Source organism: Leuciscus leuciscus (assembly GCF_965113295.1).
Source record: "Leuciscus leuciscus genome assembly, chromosome: 11".
Classification (NCBI taxonomy): Eukaryota; Metazoa; Chordata; class Actinopteri; order Cypriniformes; family Leuciscidae; genus Leuciscus; species Leuciscus leuciscus.
Window position 1 is genome coordinate 23,714,634 of NC_138735.1, and position 21,602 is coordinate 23,736,235.

General features: G+C 36.2%; 2 protein-coding genes and 1 long non-coding RNA gene across 7 annotated transcripts in view; 1 reads left to right on the plus strand and 2 right to left on the minus strand.

Annotated features, from left to right (window-relative positions):
* LOC309509693 (uncharacterized protein) overlaps nucleotides 1-9,992 on the minus strand; it is a 44,556-nt gene extending 34,564 nt beyond the window's left edge. Inside the window, exons 1-4 of one of the 5 annotated variants that reach the window (XM_082184502.1) lie at nucleotides 9,782-9,973; nucleotides 9,588-9,711; nucleotides 9,417-9,491; nucleotides 8,722-9,288 (exon numbers count right to left, since the gene is read on the minus strand). In XM_082184502.1, the coding sequence (XP_082040628.1) occupies nucleotides 9,267-9,288; nucleotides 9,417-9,491; nucleotides 9,588-9,711; nucleotides 9,782-9,854 (294 nt within the window). In that variant the 5' untranslated portion in view covers nucleotides 9,855-9,973 and the 3' untranslated portion in view covers nucleotides 8,722-9,266. Of the gene's footprint in view, nucleotides 1-8,721; nucleotides 9,292-9,416; nucleotides 9,492-9,587; nucleotides 9,712-9,781 lie in introns of those variants that run through there. The other 4 variants (XM_082184501.1, XM_082184500.1, XM_082184499.1 and 1 more) reach the window with 4 other exon arrangements.
* The window catches only part of LOC309509686 (uncharacterized protein), a 65,274-nt gene that overhangs the window by 37,109 nt on the left and 6,563 nt on the right, over nucleotides 1-21,602 (plus strand). The gene's annotated exons all lie outside the window — the stretch shown is intronic.
* Nucleotides 5,221-5,938, minus strand: LOC309508758. The gene is made up of 3 exons (XR_014209714.1): nucleotides 5,544-5,938; nucleotides 5,393-5,460; nucleotides 5,221-5,307 (listed from the first exon to the last, which is right to left on the minus strand). It is a non-coding gene; the product is annotated as an uncharacterized lncRNA (long non-coding RNA).

A 21,602-nucleotide genomic window follows, 5' to 3' on the forward strand; every position in this document is an offset into this window, starting at 1 on the left:
TCCATCTAAAGCCAAATTTAGTTACCATATTTGCGTTTTCATATTCCGGATATATGCATAGCTTCAGACTTTGTCCAGTTAATCTTATATCCAGACACTTTAGAATAGGATTGGACTGTCCCCATTAAATGAGGTAAGGACTTATCTGGATCTTTTAAGGCTAAAATGTCATCGGCATTTAAAAACAATTTGTGTTCTTTGTCGCCTCCCTGTATGCCTAGAATGTTTATATTAGCCCTGATCGCAATAGCCAGAGGTTCCAAAGTGATGTTGAACAATAATGCGGACAGCGGACACTCCTGTCATGTCCCCCTGGTAAGGTAAAAAAATTGGGAAACTTTACAGTTGGTAATCACGCATACCTTAGGTGTTTTGTACAATGTTTGGACTCACTTGATAAAACATCATGGCCCAAACCCGAAATTTGTAGTAGTTTAATTTGGCTAGTAGTTTACCAGTTTTCTCCCCATCCTCATAGAAAGTAGTTCCCAATCTAAATAAGGCGTATTCTACCTTTTTATTCTACCAATTTTAAGTTTACAAATATCTTATTACAATTGATTTGAAAAGCAGTGGGATAATTCTTTTTCATAATTCTTATTTTTGTTATCTAATTCCTGTATGCTGTCCAGATCCTCCTTTTTCCGTTTAGATGCATAACCTATTATCTTCCCTCTGACGTATGCCTTAGATGCCTCCCATTCCGTTGATCTTCATTCAGTACTACCAGTATTAATAAAATAAAAATTTAAATCTTCTTTTAACGATAAACTAAAGGCCTCATAAGATAGAAGTGAAGTGTTTAACCTCCATCTGCCTTTTCTCTTTTTGTCACAGTTAATATCAGTACCTAACTTCACGGCCGGGAGTTTTAATCAAAGTTTAACTTCTGCAAGGAGTTTTATTCAAAAATGTATTATTATACTGTCTCTGATGGTTTTCCATTTAATTTTAAATGTAGGCTAATCTTTTATTTTACTCTTATATTCATATTTAAATCGTTTTTGTATGACTATGTACTCGCATATATTCATATACTGTATTATTTAATGTATATATCATTACATGTCTTTGTTACAGTTTTTCTCGATTGCTTAAACACATTTCTTGAAACTATGCCTCGTATTCTCAAAACTGTAAACACAAATCCATAACGTCTCATCCAATTCCCCAAACATCCTATTTTCAGGTCAAAATGAAGCTCTACACTCAAAACCATTCACTCTTGCTGAAAAACCAAACTTTACCCTCAGACATCACACACTACAACATAGTCTAACACAGTACAACACACACAACAAAACTTTTTTTTACTAATATCTACTTACAGTAAGATGTGTGTGACCATCATATGACAGTAAAGGAGCACACACAAACCTTATTCTAATATGGAATTGTATTGGAATGGTAAAGAGTGTTGGGACGTGACAGGAGGGCCTCCACTCAAGGAGACAATATGATGAACAAGTCTAAGAATGTTCCACGTATTGTTGAAAATACCATCATTGGCCTAGAAAGATAACATTGTGGGAGTCAAGACTATAAAGGAGAAAGGATACCCTCCCTTCACTGTCACACTCTGTGTCACTCTGTGTGACTGTACGACTGCTGGCCTTTTCTTGCAAGAAAATAAACCTCATCAAAGACTATTGGAAATGTTTGTCTCTTATTCAGTGATGGAATTTTGTTTGCCACCACACCTCCCTGAAGGTTCTCGAGACGACGGTAAAGCGACTCAAATTTGGCCTTACTCGTAGCCCAGCCTCCCTCATAGTCACACCATTGATAAAGACATGGGCAACTAGAGTGGCTTGAATTTCATCTGAGACTGCTTGTCTGCCCTTGCCCTTCCTCCTCCTCCTCCTTATCCCTCCTCAATCTCTTCCTTCATGTCTTTCTGGATCCATTGTTCCAAAACTCAATAAACTGATTTGGGCCCTTGAAGGATCTGATTGATGTGTGTTAAATTTTGACTCTTAGTGTTTCCACTTGGGTAATTGTGTGTAACTGAGCTGAAGCTGTGCTGACTTGAGTGAATGATATTGAATGCTAGTGCTTTCTAAATGACAACGTGGTGTAGGCAATGGAGGGATTTGTGTGAAGAGTTCTGCAGTGACAGTTCAACAAATCTGACTCATGTGTCAAAACAGGGAATAGTGTTTATAGTTTAGTGAAATGGGTGTGCTTTTTGATAAATGGCATTATGGTTTTAGTTCAAAAGCCTGGTTATGTCTCAGCAATTGAGAAAAACTGTAATGTATACTTTATTTCTCTATGCATACAGAATGCTTTCTTCTTGGCCATTCCCAAGTATGATATGCTCTGTTTCTCCATGCAATCTATGCTCTCATGCCTACTGTATACTACACTTGAGAGTGTTTATCATGTTTCCATAAGAAAGTGTCAGTATAAGGGTGCATGTTTTTATTCCTAATAAAATACATTTTATTTATTTTATTCCGAGTCTAGTTAAGCTTGACTGCTAAATCCTTGTCTATCCAGAATTTCAGCAATCATGTCCTGTCTCCTGTTTTTAATGTTTAGATAGCACAACTAATCAGAACTGAGGGTTGTTCCATAAAAGACGCTTAGAAAAGCGGGGATTAAACTCCAAATGCGGACTTGAATGAGCCTAACAAATAAGTTGGGGCTAAAGTGGTTCCATAAAAGGTGCAATCTCACTAATTTGATCCAGGTTTATCAAGTCTAGATAATTGCGTGTGCACGCGTTTCTGAAGCAGCCCTAGAGGTCGATCGTGGATCAAATCGATCCACCATCAAACAGCATATATTTTGTGCTGTTTTATGCGTTTGTGACATGTTTTTTTTCCCCTCAGTGCAAAACTTACATTTTACAGTTATATTCTCCATCTGTAAATGTTAGAAAGTCATGCAAATGTATCCATTTTGCTGCTAATCTTCATATTGAACGAGCGCTGCTGCGCGCATGCGCGCCAAATAGGAGCGCAATAATTCTGACTAAAATATACATTTTGCTTGGAAAATTAATATGCGATATTTTATAACACTAGAAATATCTTCTAATTATAATAATTTATCTTTAGGATGTTGGATAAGTTGCATTGAACTTCTAGCGAACAGAGTCTACTTCAGTGAACAGAAGTAGCCTTATTCAGGGAAGATTTTTTTTAAGAAACTAAATATATAAAGATACAAAATATAGTTTTGGGTATAGGTCCTATGCTACTTAATAAAGATGATGTATACTTAGAATGCTGAGAATTACAGCTGTGGTTAGATTTAGTTTCTAAAGTACATTATGGAGAGGATAACATGAAATTAATAGCAAATGTATACATTTTGAAAAGATATGTGCAACTCTAAAATCAAAGAATATTCCATAAAATAAAGGAATATATATTAGCCTACATTACATTTTTATATAACCCTCCCTCCCTTTTATTTATTTACTTATTTAATATTGAATATTTGATATTCAAATAATATTACTTGAATAACTATTAGGAATTATGTGTCATTATAAGAGTTTGATATAAATATGTGAATGTTACATTTTTATTAATATTTATTTATTGTTTTTTGTCTTTTCCCCCTTAAATCATATGTAAAAGTGTCTAACTATGTACTTTTTGGTTATTGTTCTAATCATGTGTTTTTTAGGCTATGTGTTGGTGGGTATTATCACAAAAGAAAAAAAGTAGAAGGAAAAATAAGGAATATTTATTGGGGGATTTATTAGATCTATCTATCTAGCCTATCTATCTATCTATCTATCTATCTATCTATCTATACAATATACTGTGTGTGTATATATATATATATATATATATATATATATATATATATATATATATATATATATATATATATATATACATATATATATATATATATATACATATATATATATATATATATACATATATATATATATATATATATATATATATATATATATATATATATATATATATATATACATATATATATGTATATTGTCTAATTTATCATTGTAGCCTTTTTTAAGTTGATTTTCTGTATACTGTGTATTTATTTTTGGACTAATAGTGGTTAATAAAGTCCAATAATGGTATGAGAGAGTGTCAGTGGTAATATCATTGTGTTCTTGTCGGTCAGTGTTAGAGGATCTGTGTAACAACTGAGGCTAAGCCTGACAGTTAGCCTGCCCTGGACGAGGCTAGTTTCCCAGCATAAGTTGCCAGGGTAACTGAGTTTGAACTATTTTAAGTTTGCTTTATGAAACAGAATCCACCGACAATAAGTCTGACTAACCAAAATAAGCCTGGCTTGTATTCTAATCTTGTTTTATGGAACAACCCTCTGGCCATGCCCGATTCGTAAATGAATTACTCTTGTGAGTCGGTTCTTTAAATTGGTGTAACGGGTTACGATCTGACCCTATTGAACCGGTTCATGAGTCGGAATCATTCGGGCAACTCGCTCAGGCACTGAATCGTTTGGAGCGACGCGTCACTCTGTAAAACCATAACTCAAAACCGACAACAAAAAAGATCTCCAGATAAAGTTCACTGAAACAACCTTTAGAATCGCCATATCGCGTTTGTCAGCGATGAAAACTGTATTTGTATTAGGTTCAACACCTGCTCGTGCAGCGTCTTGCGAACGAGGTAAATACATTTTCTCACCACAAAGAGTAGGCCGCCTACCAAAACACTGATAGTCCAAGAAAATACTAAAACAAGTACCGTGTTATTACGTTAATGACATTCAGAACCATGGTATAGGCCTTAAAGTAGGCTACCATGTCACATGGAACTACCAGAGTAGGCTACTTTAAAAAAAAGTAATTTTGAGGAACTGTGTCATTAATAAGTCTCTTAAAGATAACTAAGCCCATAGTTACATAATATAACTTCCCAGTTTTTTAATGTCTTGTTTGGGGATGTGTGTAGCCTACACAAAGTTATGCAAAGCGTATGCAAAGTTGTTATTTGCTTCATGTTCGTTTCTGTTTTTGTTTTATGAATATAACATCTTTCATTTGTTTAGTTGCTGGCCAAGTAATCACCGGCTGATTAATTGCTTGGCCTTCTCTGTGCTTTAATGCTGTTCTCCATTAGATGGCGCACATTCTATTACTGAAACACAAAATATATGTAGTAGCCTATGTAGAGAAATATTTCACCCAAAAAATTATCTTATAATTGACAAACTATCAGTATGCTGATTTACATATATTCTCTTTTTTTATATATATATATATATAGATGGATTGATATAGGCCTAGATAGATTTGCGGCATCTTTAGGCCTCCATTGGCTCAGTCCTCAATCTCCTTCAGACCTGGAGGAAAGATGATCACATTATAAGTGTTTTTTATCAATACATAAGCATCATATTAAGATGTCATATTAATTTAGGGCCGTACCTTTCAGTCTGAATTGAATCCAGCGTGCTGTTGGATCAGAGCAGTACTTGTCTTTCTCTGTGTAGAATCTGCAGGACAGATATACAGTACCACTGAAATGAACACAATATCAGGCATATAAAACTGTGAAATGTGTGTAGAGAGAGCTTACACTATAGCATCCACACACGGACTCAGAGCATTCTGATGCCTGTATCCAATCAGTTTAACTTCAGGAGGGATTCTTCCCTTCGACACTTCCTTACAGCAAGTCACTCCAACTCTAGTGGGCCGACGATCTGAAAGAGAGACAGAGATTGAAATCTCCAAAGCACTTGTACTGTGCGTACTGTATACAGTATGTGTGAAAACAAGACGATCTTGATCTTGATAAGGGCTCCATCAAAGAAAACCAAACTGTGCTATAGCTAAACACAATCTATAGTAATGGATTCACCATCATTAAAGAGATAGTCCACCCAAAAATGAAAATTCTGTCATAATTTACTCACCCCGATGTTCCAAACATGTGTGCATTTTTTTCTTCTGCTGAACAAAACAATATTTTGAAAAAATTCCCATCGACTTCTATTGTATTTTTTTGTCCATACAATGGAAGTCAAAGGGAACAGAAACTGCTTAGCTTCTAGCTCTCTTTAAAAATATCTTCTTTTGTCTTCCACAAAAGAAAGTCAACAACATGAGGATGAGTAATTCAGTGTTTCCCCTACCATTATATAAGGGGGGCGCCCCCCCCCCCCCCCCTCCCTAATGGCTCGCCCCCCACCCCTGAAGGTCAAGTAAATTTGACTTGATTTTCTTTATAGTGCCAGATTACAATTTGTTATTTTATTAAACAAACTAAATAGTCCTTAAGTAATATGTTATTTATCTTATTTCCATGATGGCATGTCTTTTCTTTCTGTGTTTGTGCATTGCCCCCCCCCCCCCATTGCATCGAGTGATCATCAACTCTCAAGCATTCACACCTCTCACCCACAATACAGTCATAATTTAGGAGAAACCAATTTCCCCCCTTAGAAAAAAATGCAATTACAGACCACAAATACACGTAGCTCCTCTACTGAGTTTAGTTTAGGGGTTATGTTTCTGCAGATTTGAAGCTGCTGATGTGTTGATCTCCACTTGATGTCCTTTACCTCAATGGATTTGTTCACGTTTATTTATTGTTGGTTTATCAAGAAGTACTTTTACATTCATGTCATCTATAACTGGGTGTTTCTTCAACTATGCGCAGTTTTAATTATATGGATTTTTTCCCCAAAAAACATTTCAACCACATGCTCATTTTCACCACATCTCACATTATGTATTGTTTAAGATGAAACGTTTCTAAGACATTTTATAATGTGTCATATAACAAAAAAAAATAAAAAATCTGTTACTTTGAATAAAAATCAACCCCTATAGGACATAAAAGAACATAAAAGAAAAACTATTATGATGTTTTCAATATTATAAGATATCAAATGATGTGGATTTTAAAACAGACAGATCATAAGGTTATAATTATTTATTTAGATGCCCATGAGTGTGTTATGTTGATGTTTTTAGTTCTAATATTCAAACTTTTTTGACAAATGTGTGTGAGGGGTGAACTATGTTTGATTGTTGGGTAATAATTTTGAAACGTGCTGGAGACGTTCAAAATGCTTTTTGCGTAGTTCATGCTTATTTTATGGAATGACGTTTATTTTGTGGCTTAAATTACATTACAGAGACTGACATGTTTGGCTTGTCAGAAATGTTACATTCAGCTGTCGCAAAGTTTTTGGACAAAGTTGTTTTTATTGTCTTAATTGTATTTAAACCCATGAAAATGCAGTTATAAAATATAAAATGTTGTTCCTTACCCCTTAGTGACATTTAACGATCTATATATAGATAATGTCTCTGCATCTTTCCAGCAACTAGCAGAAAAATGCACACTGCCTAAAGGTATTTGCAGGTTCGTAGCTTCGTTCGAGACATGTACCCTCAATTTCCTAATCTCCCTATAGGGCTACTCCTATTGACTTTTTTTTCAAGCCCACCCATATTATGAAGGGTATGATCTCATATCTTTATAATGCAATTTGCACTTTGCGTGAATGCCCACTTGCAACTATTAAACCTCAGTGGGAGGAGGACATTGGAGAAAACATTTCAGAAGAACAGTGGGAAAAGATTCTACGGCGTGTGCACTCTTCATCTTTTTGTGCCAGACATGCTCTTATTCAGTTTAAAATTCTCCACCGTACCCACTGGACCAAAGTTAGACTTTCAAAAATATATCCTGAAGTGGATCCCACATGTGACCGGTGTCACCAGGCCCACGTAACTACTGCACACATGTTTTGGTCCTGTCCCTCCCTACAAAATGATTGGTCCCAAATTTTTAAAACATTATCTGAAGTTCTTACAAATCATATTGAACCTCTGGCTTTCACTGCTTTATTCGGTACTCTTTCCCCTTCTCTTGATATGCCCAAATACAAGTCTGACTTCGTAGCCTTTGTCACATTGCTGGCAAGGCGTTTAATTTGATTAAACTGGAAATCGCCTAAACCTATTCTTTATGGATTAAAGATATTTTCCATTTTATTAGAAAAAATCAGACACAAAATGAAGGGATCCTCTGATAATTTGAATAGAATTTGGGGACCTTTCCTTGGATATGTAGGAAAATGAAAGGCCTTCATTCACGTGACTACACATCTCCTCTGATAATTATTTTCCTCCCCCGGTATATAGACTGGTACCCTACTTTAGGGATATGTCGGCTGTGCTCAGTATGTTTAGCACCTTTTTGTAACTGTGATTTTATTTTGTAAAGAATTATTCTTTTCTTTTCTTTTTTTATTATTATTTTATTCATTTATTTATAGTTTTGGATGACCAAGCTTTGTTTTTTGTTTTTTTACTATTTGCTTGTCTTACTATCTTGTTGTTATTATTATTATTAATATTATTATTGTTCTGTTTTTTTCTAGTATTTTATTCTTTTGTTATTTGTTGTGTGGATCCTTTTATTAACAAAATATATATATATGAAGGTTATATAAGTATATGTATATGTTTTGTAATAGTATGTTATATTTTGTTTATATGGAAAATTTAAATAAAGTGAGGGGGAAAAAAACATGAATATGTGAATATATACCAACTTATTCATGCTAATTAACATTTGATTAGGGATGAAATTTACAAAAGTAGTATAGGAATGATACATACATAGCCATCAACCAACTACAATGGAAAGAATAAAGATGCTAAAGAGAAAAGGTGTCATCGTTCCTGACAGAGACCTCTTGCACACATTCAGAAACATCAACCACAAGCAAAACCAGTTGTTGCTGATCATAGTTTATTTGTAGGTTCAGATTGCACTCGTTCATTTGCATAATCAACACAACATTTTCCAGGTTTGCTCTCATACAAATCAGTCTTAATTTCACTCAGACTTGTGTCATCCTTCCTAACACAGTCCATTACCAGTACATTGAGCGAAATATATTTCAATGTGAAATATAATATATAAGCTAATAATTTATTTAAACACATTTGTTCTAAAACAGTTTCACTATTATTCAGTGTCTGAATAAATTAATAACTGTCACTGTCAAACATCATATGTATTCGACAACATACATTTTAAATATTCAATTTGAATACACCTATTTAACTAAATGTCACTTTAACCTTTTTTAAAATACAACAGCATAATCTCTTAAATTTTAGAAGAAATGTTTTTAAAATAAGGAACTACTTGTAGATGTGTTCTCATTATGAGTTTGCTTTTAGACATTCATGATTCATGATCTGTCAGTTGATTTGGAAGATCCTCCCACAGGAGTGAGTTTACTGATAGATGATGCTGGTGGTGGCGTGGAAGTCAGGCTTTGTTTCTTTGAGCTCTGCTGTTAAAAAAACAAACACAATTTGAATACAAGAATACTACTGTATACTAAACATGCAACACTTTATAAGATTATGTTGTTACAAATTCAGGTATGTTTCACCACACTTGTTGGATTTAACTTACAAAAGCTTCTTAACTTCATCCTCCACCCATTGTTGTCTCCAATCAAGACAGAACTCTCCTCGTTCAGTCTCAAAGCTGTTAAAGAGAATGAAAAAGTTTAAAACAGAAATCTAGCATCAGATGCTGTTGATCTCTAATCATGACATGTTATTGAAGAACTGGGATTCTTACACGACGGCCTTCAGACATGGAAGACTTTGTTTTAGCATCCTGAAACCGATGATAGGATCAGTCAACTTTACACTGGAGACGACTTTACAGCATGTGATCTCCTTCTGATTAGCGTCTGCTGAGACTGAAGAAAAAGGTAAACCTCAATATTTTGCATAGATATAATGATATACAAACAGTTTCAAGCACTTTACCTGTTATAGTCCAGATCACAGATGCAAAAACCACAACAGCCAAACTCCTCATGAGGATCCTTTGTGTCTCCATTGTCACAGTCGATCTTCAACTTTCACTGCTTGTGTCTGAGAGAATATATTCAAGACTCTTACTAGTTCACCTTAAATAGTCAATAAAGCGGAACTTAAACTGCATCGACTATACATCCTGTCTGTTTATTTTTGTAGATGATTTCGTCATTGTTCTGTTTCATCACCAACTTTGCTGTCAGTCATTTAATTTATATAAATTCAATGTATGCTGAAAAAGGTAATAATTTGTAATATTCCAATAGATTTTTCAATAGAATGTTTTTTATTTAGTGATTCAAATATATTTTATCTTGTTACATTGAGTATATGTCCATTTAAATGAAGCAAAATAGGAAGGAAGAGCTGACGTCATACTGTTACTTCAAGAGGTTGAGGTTTGTTGGGGAGTTTTGCTAGTCGGTGGGATGGGTCAAGTTTTTCCATTTAACAATATTCTTAGACAGATTCTCCATAACTGTCAAATTCCTCTGAAATGCAAGACACTGTCTTCCTTTATTGACTGATTTAAACACATCCAATACTGAAAAGGCCATTTTCAGAAATAAATATGTAAATACTAAATGAATATATTTAAATATATAATAAAATGAACTAGATATACAGAACAAAAATGGGATATGTATCCATTAATATGTTTCTGTATAATTGTGTTCTTATTTAACGGTTGTTCAAAAGCGAATGTTCTGCACCAGGACTGGATTTATAATCTCACATACTCTGTTTATTAATAGTTTGTATTTACCATGTAGGCTTATCAAATCCTCTTTTTTTTTATTATCTTGCTTTCCACTGTGAAATGGGATGAGATGATTGGACACTGGCCCACTGAGTAATATTTCCTAAATTATCATCCTTTATACACCTATCATCATCTTTTGTGCTCATACACATTAGATTGTTTGTCAGAATATGCTACAAGTTTAGCCAATGTAAGGACATATACTGTGCTACAGGTGATCATTTCAGAGAAAAACAGATGCAAAGATGGACACACCACTAAGATGGTTTATATCAGCTCAGATGACTTTAATACATGCATGAGGTTTGTTCAAAAGCTCATTATGTGGATCGGTTTATTTACTAAACATAAACAAAAAACTAACAGTTGTGAATTCCATCCATCCATCCATACTTTGTTAAAGGGACATTGTGTAGGATTTTCTCCCATCTAGTGGTGAAATTGTATATTGCATTCAAACGAATAGTGCTCTCCAGCGCCTCTTTTTCAAATGCGTGTTGCATCTACGGTAGCCGTTATGTACCAAAAAGCTATGACAGGATGTCTTATAATAGCACTTCATTGAGTTTTCCTTCGGGTGAACTGGTTTGTTATTTCAAACAAACTGCAACTTGACACAACGAACAAACGAATGTTACAGTTTTGAACAAACAAACTACAACCTTGTTTTTAGGGCCTTCTCTACTTTACTCAGTAGCTGCTATTCAAAGAGCCTGTTTAACTTTTAAATGTTCTAATGTCTATATAATAAAGTACACAACCAAGCAATGAAAAAAAGCTTGTAATTAAGACCGTAACATTGACTTACCTGTCGAGAAGAAAGCAGGCAACTTCAGCGTCTCTTTTGAAAGCTTTCTCCTGCATTAGCTATCCCGACATTAACCCTTGTTTTTTGTAATCTCCGGTCACGTTTCCTTTTACAGTCTATTTTGGACTTTTTCGATGACGAGGACTCCTTATCCTGTGACTCAGCATATGTATGGTCCTCCATTATAAATAACCGTACAGTGCAGCCTTTTAAACTTGCCGGGGCAGTGACAAGCGCCTCTCACTGCTCTGCTCCTCCGCTTCTGCTGGTTTCAGTCACTTGACGCTGGCTCTGAACGAAAATGCGTTGTGGAAACGTGTTGGCCTAGTACTTTTTGTCCCTCTCTGTTATTATAGTTTTTCAAGATGGCGGAACTACATGGAAGCCTCCGTGGACCTGCCCGTCCCATGTATATAAAAATAATAAATTCTTCGTAAGTCAGATACGAAGTCAGATAATTAGCAGAGGTATTTGTACACCATTGAGGACATATTTATGAATAAAATATTGATTTTAGATAATAAAATACCTAAAAAACTACACATAGTCCCTTTAAAGGCCCACTGAAGTGCCTTGAAACGCGTAGCATTATTCAATGTGTTGACTTAATTTCCACTGAAACAGGAAGAGAGGGCGGGACATATCGAACAGCTCTTCTCCTTTTTAAAAATAGCCAGCCAATAGCGTTTAGTCTATATCACAGCTCGGCCAGAACAGCTGAGTTTGGTAAAGTCGCAGTTTCCCCCTAATCTCTGACTGTTTCTTCTCCTAATCTCATCCCCCAAAACAGAGGTCTTAAATCCTGTTCCTGTGGGCCGTAACCCCTAATTTCCACCAACTGCGGAACGGCTGCCGAACCGCGAGATCTCATGGGTTCTCGTGACTTCAGCTGTTAGTCATGGCCGCAGCCGTTCAGCAAACAAATACGGACCTGGTGGGTATTGAAGGACAGCGGAGCACGGATCCGACACGCAGAGGAGCCGATCCGCAGCCGTTCCGCAGTTGGTGGAAATCCGGGGTGACTGTCTTGCAGAGTTTAGTTCCAAACACACACACCTGAATCAGCTCATCAAGCTCTTCAGGAGAGCTTGAAAATACAAAGGCAGGTGTGCTGAAGCAGTTTGGAACTAAACTCTTCAGGACAGTGGCCCTCCAGGAGCAGGATTGTAGACCTCTGCTTTAAAATAAAACATTCTGTGCAGAATTCAAAAGGGTGATAATATGTTTTGTCGTAGCTATGCGCTGACTCGCGCATATGATACGCTCTGTGCTATCATGTCTCTAGACTGGAGCAGACTGTGTCGCGCTGAGGCGATTCATGTCACACATGAAACCAGACTTCATTGGACTTAATGGAAAGCATATTTACACTGTCTGAATCGTTCCCTATACCCTATATAGTGCACTATGTGCCATTCACCATGTAGAGAATAGTAAATGTGTGAACAAGTGTAGGATTTGAGACAAACCAAACACAAATGAATATTGAAGATGATTCGTTCTAGCATAATTTCACACAAAACTCACACCTCAGACCCCAAATCACCAATCCAGAACCATAAAATCCAGGCTCCAGCCGGTCTGAGCTAACCAACGAAAACCCCCAGCTATGAACTTTATGGCCATGCAAGCTTCAAAGAGATGAGCCCAGCAAAAGGAAGAACGTGTCAACGTTTGATAGTTTGGAAGAGACTGATTGCTTCAGAGATGGCATAGCTCGGGACCCACCAAGATAATGGCAGAGGTTGTTTGATCTTAAGACAAAGGATTTAAAACAGACCTCCTTCTTCAACCCCAGGGTTGAAAGCTCTTAAAACCACAGAGACTGAGACTTTACATATCAAAATACATAAATTCGTCCCAAAACAATTTCTGACTGACTTATAATCAAACATCGTTCAACTCCATAATTCTATATCATATCTACGACCTGGACAAACTTTTGAGTTTAAATCAAAGCAGGAGAAGATTCCAGAATGCAGGAGAAGATTCCAGAATGCATTAGAAGATACATTGAGTAGTCATGGAGAAACCATGATGGAGTAACCAGACAGACGAGTAATGTAGACGAGCAGACAAAAGAACCCAAATCAAGATCAGAAGAACATGGGTTAAACAGCTTCATTCAAGCCATCTAACAACTCGTCTCACTTTTCTTTATTTTACTTAGTTTTTTTTTCTTTTCCGTTGAGATTCTTGGTTCTAAGTTAAGTTTTGCCGTAAAGTTTCGGTTAAACGATTCGACTGCAAAGCCTGCTTCCAATTTCAAAGACTTTCCATCCATCCGCCAACACACCACGTGATTGGCCGCCCAAGATAATCCAGACAAGAGGAGACCGCCAATCAACGAACCGGGGAAACCCCCTTTTGCTGACAAAAGGAATCCCCAAAGGAAGGCAATGACAAGCAATTAGCCTCCAGACTCTTAGCTGAACTGGAAACGACAGAAGGGTTCAATTAATGATTGATGGTTCGTTCAGGTCATGTCTTATAGAAACTTGGGATTTAATTATCTCACTCTTAAAACTCATTCTTCCTCACTTTCTTTCTGCAACTCTATGAATGTATGTGGCCCTGAGAGGACAAAGGACCTCTCTGGAAATGAACATTTGAACTCACCCTTGTGCACTATCGAGACGAAAGTCTCACCTCCGAGTCATCCTAATCTACATTTCATTCCCTCATCCCTCACCCACCCCTCTCATACTCAGATCACCTGAATTCACCCAAGAAAATATATAGTTTAATGTGAATGATTATCACAGAGTATTATACATGTTTGGTATCATTTGAAATGTCTCAGTGCGACTGCTACAAATGTCTCATTTCCAAATAAGTAAAACAAAAGGTAATACGGTTTTTAAGAGTTTAGAGATAATTGGCACACAAAGTCCTGGCAAATGGTCTCAAACCCCCAAAAGGTGTAACCTCTGAATGCAAATTTCCATTGTTAGCACATGTTTCCATGTGAAAGAGGTTCTGTCTGGGCCTTCTGTTACTCAGATGAGCTCATAATGTTGAAGGACCTCAAAGAATTCAGCATCATGTATTTTAATGTTGGGTTCGCATCTCTTCTCTTTATTCCAGAGCATTTTATGTTTTGTATCGATTATCTTTGAATTGATTATGAAATTGGCATAATACATTTACCTGACATAATAAATTGTTTGATTATTCTAACCATCTTTGACATTATTTTCATTAAAGAGTTAAAAAGAATAGTCAAACATTCGCTCACATTTAATGATGCACAGATATCATTAAAACCTTTTCATTTATGGAGTCAGATGAAATAACGAGAAAATACATATTCAAATGTATTGCATTTAGTTTTTCTCGATTGTTTACACACATTTTCTGAAAGCATGCCTCATATTCTCAGAACTCTACACACAAATCAAAAAACACACACACAATGGGCAAACCCCCTCAATTCTCCTGCAAAATGAAACTTTACATTCAAAACAATGTAATTTCTTCTCAAAATGGTATTTTGTTTTCAAATGACACACACAAACCATCATATGAATAGACATTTAGCCAGTTGAACACTGATGTGCTCAATGGAAAACACTACGATGAATGGAAAACACTTCTTCTCCATTCATCATAATGACTTAGGCCTTTTTTTGTTCAGTGTTACACTTACTACAGACAGTACATACATAAGTGTGTTGTAAAATATTTGAGAATATTGTTTTTATACTCAGAACACACAAATACACGGTAACAAATATATTTTATTTTCCCCACAAAAACAATGTACACAGTGTACATCCCAACCAACACAAAGTTGTACATACAGTGGTCTACATACAAACAACAACAGAAGAATTGACTGTATACAGCTACAGTAAAAAAAATCCAATGTTGGCATCCATTGCTCCATTGAAGAGCTCACCTGTTGCCCTTTTATGCTAAAGCTCTGATTGCTAATTGTAAAACTGTGTGACCATGTGATGAGTCAGTGTGCATATTTGAATGGCAGTGTGTTCCTTGTGAAAACAAGAGATTTTCTGCATGAAAATTGTGCCAAAAGCAGAGAATTGTGTGAAGTGTTTTGAAAAAAGTGTGTTTTAGAACTGCAATTTGAGTGTAAAGCAGGAATTGTGCTTGTAGTTTAGCAGAATTGGTTCAGGGGGTTGGTGAATGAGTTACATGTTGTGGTCATTGTGTCTCAAGTACCAGTATTTGTGTGTAAACAATTGAGAAAAACTGTAATCGAAAAATACTTTGCCTCGAGAAAAGACAGTAACACGTAAAGACCTTCAGCGCTGGTTGGATGCCGGACTTCGGGCCGATCGAGCGCGAGCTTACAGTATTATGTAATTTATATTTATATATCATTACATGTCTTAATGTATAGGCCTACTTTATTTCTCTAAGCATAGAGTATGCTTTCTTCTTGGACATTCCCAAGTATGATATGCTCTGTTTCTCCATGCAATCTATGCTCTCATGCCTACTGTAATACTACACTTGAGAGTGTTTATCATGTTTCCATAAAGATGTGTCAGTTTAAGGGTGCATGTTTTTGACCTAAACCGAGTCTAGTAAAACTTGACTGATAATCATCATCATCATCAAAGCTTTATTCAGGACACATGTGGTCCAAAAAACACAAACAATAAAACATACCAATACAAATACAAAAAGAAATAAAAAACATACAGATAAATTCTTGTCTGTCCAGATAGACTGCCATTTGCCAAGGATATAATCATTTCCCCCTCACAGTATTTCAGCAATCATGTCCTGTCCTGTCTCCCGGTTTTAATGTGTAGATATCACAACTAATCAGAACTGGCCATGCCCGATTCGTAAATGAATTACTCTTGTGAGTCGGTTCTTTGAATTGGTGTAACGGGTTAGCACAACAGTCCGACCCTATTGAACCGGTTCATGAGTCTGAATCATTCGGGTAATTCGCTCAGGTACTGAATCGTTTGGAGCGACTTGTCACCAGTCTATGCTTGTCACTCAGTTAAACTGTAACTGAAAACAGACAACAAAAAAAGATATCCACATGAAGTCAACAGAAACAAACTGTAGAATGACTTATCGCGTTTGTCAGCGATGAAAACTGTAGGCCTATTTGTATTAGGTTCAACACCTGCTCGTGCAGCGTCTTGTGAACGAGGTAAATACATTTTCTCACCACAAAGAGTACCAAAACACTGATAGTACAAGAAAATAGTTCTGTGTTTATGTTTTTAAATGACATTCAGAACCATGGTATAGGCCTATTAAAGTGGGTAACCATGTCACATGGAATGCCAGAGTAGGCTACTTTTTTTTTAAGGTAATTTTGAAGAACTGTGTCATTAATAAGTATTTTATAGAAATGTTTTTGTCACATCCAGCAAACATTTCCTCACTATCTGCTAGCTGCCTGTCCCCTGAACACACTGTAAAAAAACGCAGTCTCTATAGACAGCCCAGGCTCCACAAACGGCAAGAAAAACAAACTGGCCACGAAACATAACAAACAGTGTTCCAGCCAATAACCGACAAGAATGATTTGGGGGTGGGGGTTGGGGGGTTAGTGCGCGTGCACATGAAGGGGGGTGTGGGGAGTGGAGGAGAGAGAAGCATGAAGAGGGAAATTAGCTAGAGGAGAGATGTCCTAGACAACGACTAACGTTAAAATTTGATATTCTCTTGAATTTTGATATGGCCGACACGCGACCAAAGAGACGATGTTCCGATGAACAAATAACAAAGAATATAGGGAAAAGGAGAAGGAACGTGAAGTCCCGAATTTACATCGGAAAAGCGTTCAAAAGGTGGCGAGCCGCGAGAACTCCGCCGGCAGAAGGGCTTCCAATTCGACATTCAGGGCCCGGTTTTTCAAAAGTAATCCACTAGGATTTTGGATAACGGATTGGATCAAATCTTGAAAATGGGTTTTTCAAAAGAAAAAACGGATTACATAATCGGATTAGATCATGTAATCCAATCTTGGTTTTGATCCGGATCAAACCTTTAGTTTGGGTTTTTCAGAACTTTTTTGTAGGATTTGGATCACTTTGATCCAAAAAATCTGGATTAAACTGATCCCATCAGAAGGGTGGATTCAGCGTGGATTTCATGCCCAAAATATAATGAAATCTTTAAAAATGTATCAAATAATACTATATTTGGATCATGCAGTATCTTACAAGATATCCTATTTATTCATATTTTTAATTTAATTTTTTAAGGTTTTAATTTTATTTGTTCATCCGTCAGGCTACAGTAATTAGGTAGGCTTTAACGTATTCAGCCTTTCAGTATAGGCCTACAGCAAAGTAGAAAGAGTTTGGCCTCATAAAATAATCCCGCAAACAGCTGTCAAAATTGACCAAAAACAATACATTTTATTCTGTCACTAACTGATATATATATTCATCACAATCGAAAATATTTTTGTTTTTAAAATATTTATTAGTGATGCATGCAATGATTACAGAATAACCAAAAAAAATGCAAAGAATGGCAATCACTGATTTTTGAAATCCAAAACAAATCCAAATCAGAAATAGTGTCTAACTATTACGCGTTCCTTGTTGCACATCCTGTTTGCTCGTTCTGGCAGAATGCAGGAGGTTGGTTAGGGTCTCCAAGGGGCTCAGGTGCATCATTGTCAGCACAGAGAGGGACATTGCGCTTAGTAGCGATGTTGTGCAGGACAATACAGGCAAGGGTTATGTTGCATGCTTTCTGTGGTTTCGCTCTCAGGTAGTTAAGGCATGCAAAGCGCCTCTTAAGAACTCCATTTAAACGCTCAATTGCACATCTTGCTTTTTTTTTTTAAATGTGTGTGTTTTCATTTCAAATAAAAATAAACTTATATTGACCCCACACTGGCTATTCTACTTGTTGCTCTTTACATATCTATAGTTCTACATTGTGATTTCCTATCCTGTTTGAGCACTGGTTCTCCAGATTTGGTGATCCTGAAAAGTTCCTATCCGGATCAGATTGATCCAATCCGATGTTGCTTTGAAAAACTGGCTCAAAAGTAAGCTGGATTACGTGATCACGGATCGCAAAAAAAAGGATTACTAAATCCGGATCAATTTTATCTGGATTAAACCTTTTGAAAAACCGGGCCCTGGAGGCTCTGTTTTTGCTGGACAGGTGGGTAAATCCAGTTTGTTTTTTTCTAAATCCACGGAAGGGAGGGGGAGGAGATGGCATGAGGAGGAGGGGTCGAGCTAGCCTCCGTTTTGTTTGACAATACTTCGAACGTCAACAAGAAGTGAGGTCACCCAGCATAGCTTAGAGCACCTTTAATGAAATAAAACTTCCTGAATGTCTTGTTTGGAGATGTAGAGGCTACCGTACATACAAAGTTGTTATTTGCTTCATGTTCATTTCTGTTTTTGTTTCATAAATTCCATAACATCTTTCATTTGTTTAGTTGCTAGCCAAATAAACACTGGTACTTTGTCTATGTCAACCCAAATCGGCTGATAAATTGCATGACCTTCTCTGTGCATGAATTGCTGTTCTCCACTAGATGGCGCACATTCTATTACTGAAACACAAAGTAGGCCTATGTAGAGAAATATTACTAACTCAAAAAGGACGTAAAAGAAAAAGTATCATTAGCCCACAGAAGAGAGAAAGTAATTCTGATTTGTAATGACACGAGGATAGTAAATAAATAATGACAAAATTTTCCTATTTGGGTGAACTATTTATTTAATGATTCAGCTTAAATATAATTATAGTCCAAACTGTTACAGAGAAAAGGCTGGATGTTTGTGTGAAAGAATAAGCACAGTTTAATTTTTTTTCTTCCAAAAGTGCATTTTAATTTTAAAGCAGATAAAACAAAGCAATTAAGTGAAACATCTTTTAACATTCACATAAGCTAAAAGGGTATCTAGTGCTTTTTTGATTAAATAAACTTGCATGATATATTCTCTTTTTTTTTTTAAGATAGATGGATTGATATAGCCTATAGATAGCATCTTTAGGCCTCCATTGGCTCAGTCCTCAATCTCCTTCAGACCTGGAGAAACGTTATAAGTGTTTTTATCAATACATAAGCATCATATTACGATGTCATATTACAGTAATATAGTGTCACACCTTTCAGTCTGAATTGAATTGGATCAGCGCCTAAACCGAGTCTAGTAAAACTTAACTGCTAAATCCTTGTCTATCCAGAAAGACTGCCGTTTGCCAAAGAAAGATTCATTTTCCCCTCACAATATTTCAGCAATCATGTCCTGTCTCCTGTTTTTAATGTTTAGATATCACAACTAATCAGGACTGGCCATGCCCGATTCGTAAATGAATTACTCTTGTGAGTCGGTTCTTTAAATTGGTGTAACAGGTTAGCACAACGGTCCGACCCTATTGAACCGGTTCATGAGTCTGAATCATTCGGGCAACTCGCTCAGGCACTGAATTGTTTGGAGCGACGCGTCACTCTGTAAAACCGTAACTCAAAACCGACAACAGAAAAGATCTCCTGATAAAGTCAACAGAAACAGCCTTTATAATCGCCATATCGCGTTTGTCAGCGATGAAAACTGTATTTGTATTAGGTTCAACACCTGCTCGTGCAGCGTCTTGTGAACGAGGTCAATACATTTTCTCACCACAAAGAGTACCAAAACACTGATAGTACAAGAAAATACTAAAACAAGTACCGTGTTATTACGTTTTTAATGACATTCAGAACCATGGTATAGGCCTATTAAAGTAGGCTACCATGTCCAGGGGCGGCCTTAAGCATCTGGGGGCCCGTTTCAATAACTAATATGGGGCCCTACCCACATAAAATATAAACATAATAGAGCAGAAAAAGCAAGGATTCCTGTTGGTTTGCATCATATTATTTTATTACGTGCACTTTCAGCTTCATTAACAGGCAGCTCAACATAGAAATAATCCAACCTTATTTGATTAAAACTATATACAATACAGCGTTTTACGTTGGAATAATGCTCGCCCTTTCACGCAGGGCAACTTCACTGCTTAATTGATTTGCACAGTATATTTTCAGCTGTCTGGACTGACTTAAAAAAAAAAAAAAAAACAGCTAAAACATCCCCTCAACTTGAATTATTACGGAGCCCGGGAAGTCAACTGTGTGAGTAAAAAAAAAAAAAAAATCCGTGGCGACGGTTTTGCAATCCGTGCGCCCAGTTTATAAACCGTACCCTCGGTTTAACAAATCGTGCCCACGGATTAATAAACCGTACCCACGAGTTTCTATTCCGCGCTCTCAGACTTGTAAACCGTGCCTTCAGTTTGCAATCTGTACCCACAAATTCATAAACCGTGCTCACGCTTTCGCAATCCGTTCCCACGGGTTTGTAAACTGTACTCACGGATTTGTGGCTCACCCTCATTTTAGAAGAACACCAGGAGGTACGTTGTTAACGAATCTTATAGTATATTGTTTTATTGTGTATTAAGTGGAATACATCAAATTGTCTTTGCGTCTGCATGCTTAAAGTGATTCTAGTTGTAGCGGGTATGGGTGAATATACGATTTAATATGAATGGCGTGCATCAAAATCTTTTGTTTATTTGTGGTAATCTTAGCACGGTAGTACGGTATATTTGACGAATTGCTTTGTTCCTTTTTTGTAAGTTTTGGACGAAAGCGTCTTCTAATGTAGCCTATAAAATGTAATAATAATAATAATTATTATTATTATTATTAAAGTTTATAACTATAAATGAGTTCACTTAAGACAGTAATATGTTTATCATAAAATAATTTATGAACGCTTTATTTAAGCAAAAATTATGCAAAAAATGTAGGCCTATTTTATCCCAAACTGTAAAAGGTTAGGTTAGCCTATAAAAATAAAGCATCAATTATTTTATGACAAACATATTACTGTATTACTAAGTGAACTCATTTATAGTTAAACACAAATAATAATAATAATTATTATTATTATTTAGAAGACGCTTTTGTCCAAAACTTACAAAAAAGGAACAAAGCAGTTCGTCAAATATCAGTCATAATACAGGTTAGGCAATAATACTAAAGTGCTAAGATTATCACAAATAAACAAAAGATTTTGATGCACGCCATTAATATTAAATCGTATATTCACCCATACCCGCTACAACTGAGAATCACTTTAAGCATGCAGACGCAGTAAAGACAATTTGATGTATTCCACTTAATACACAATAAAACAATATACTATAAGATTCGTTAACAACGTACCTCCTGGTGT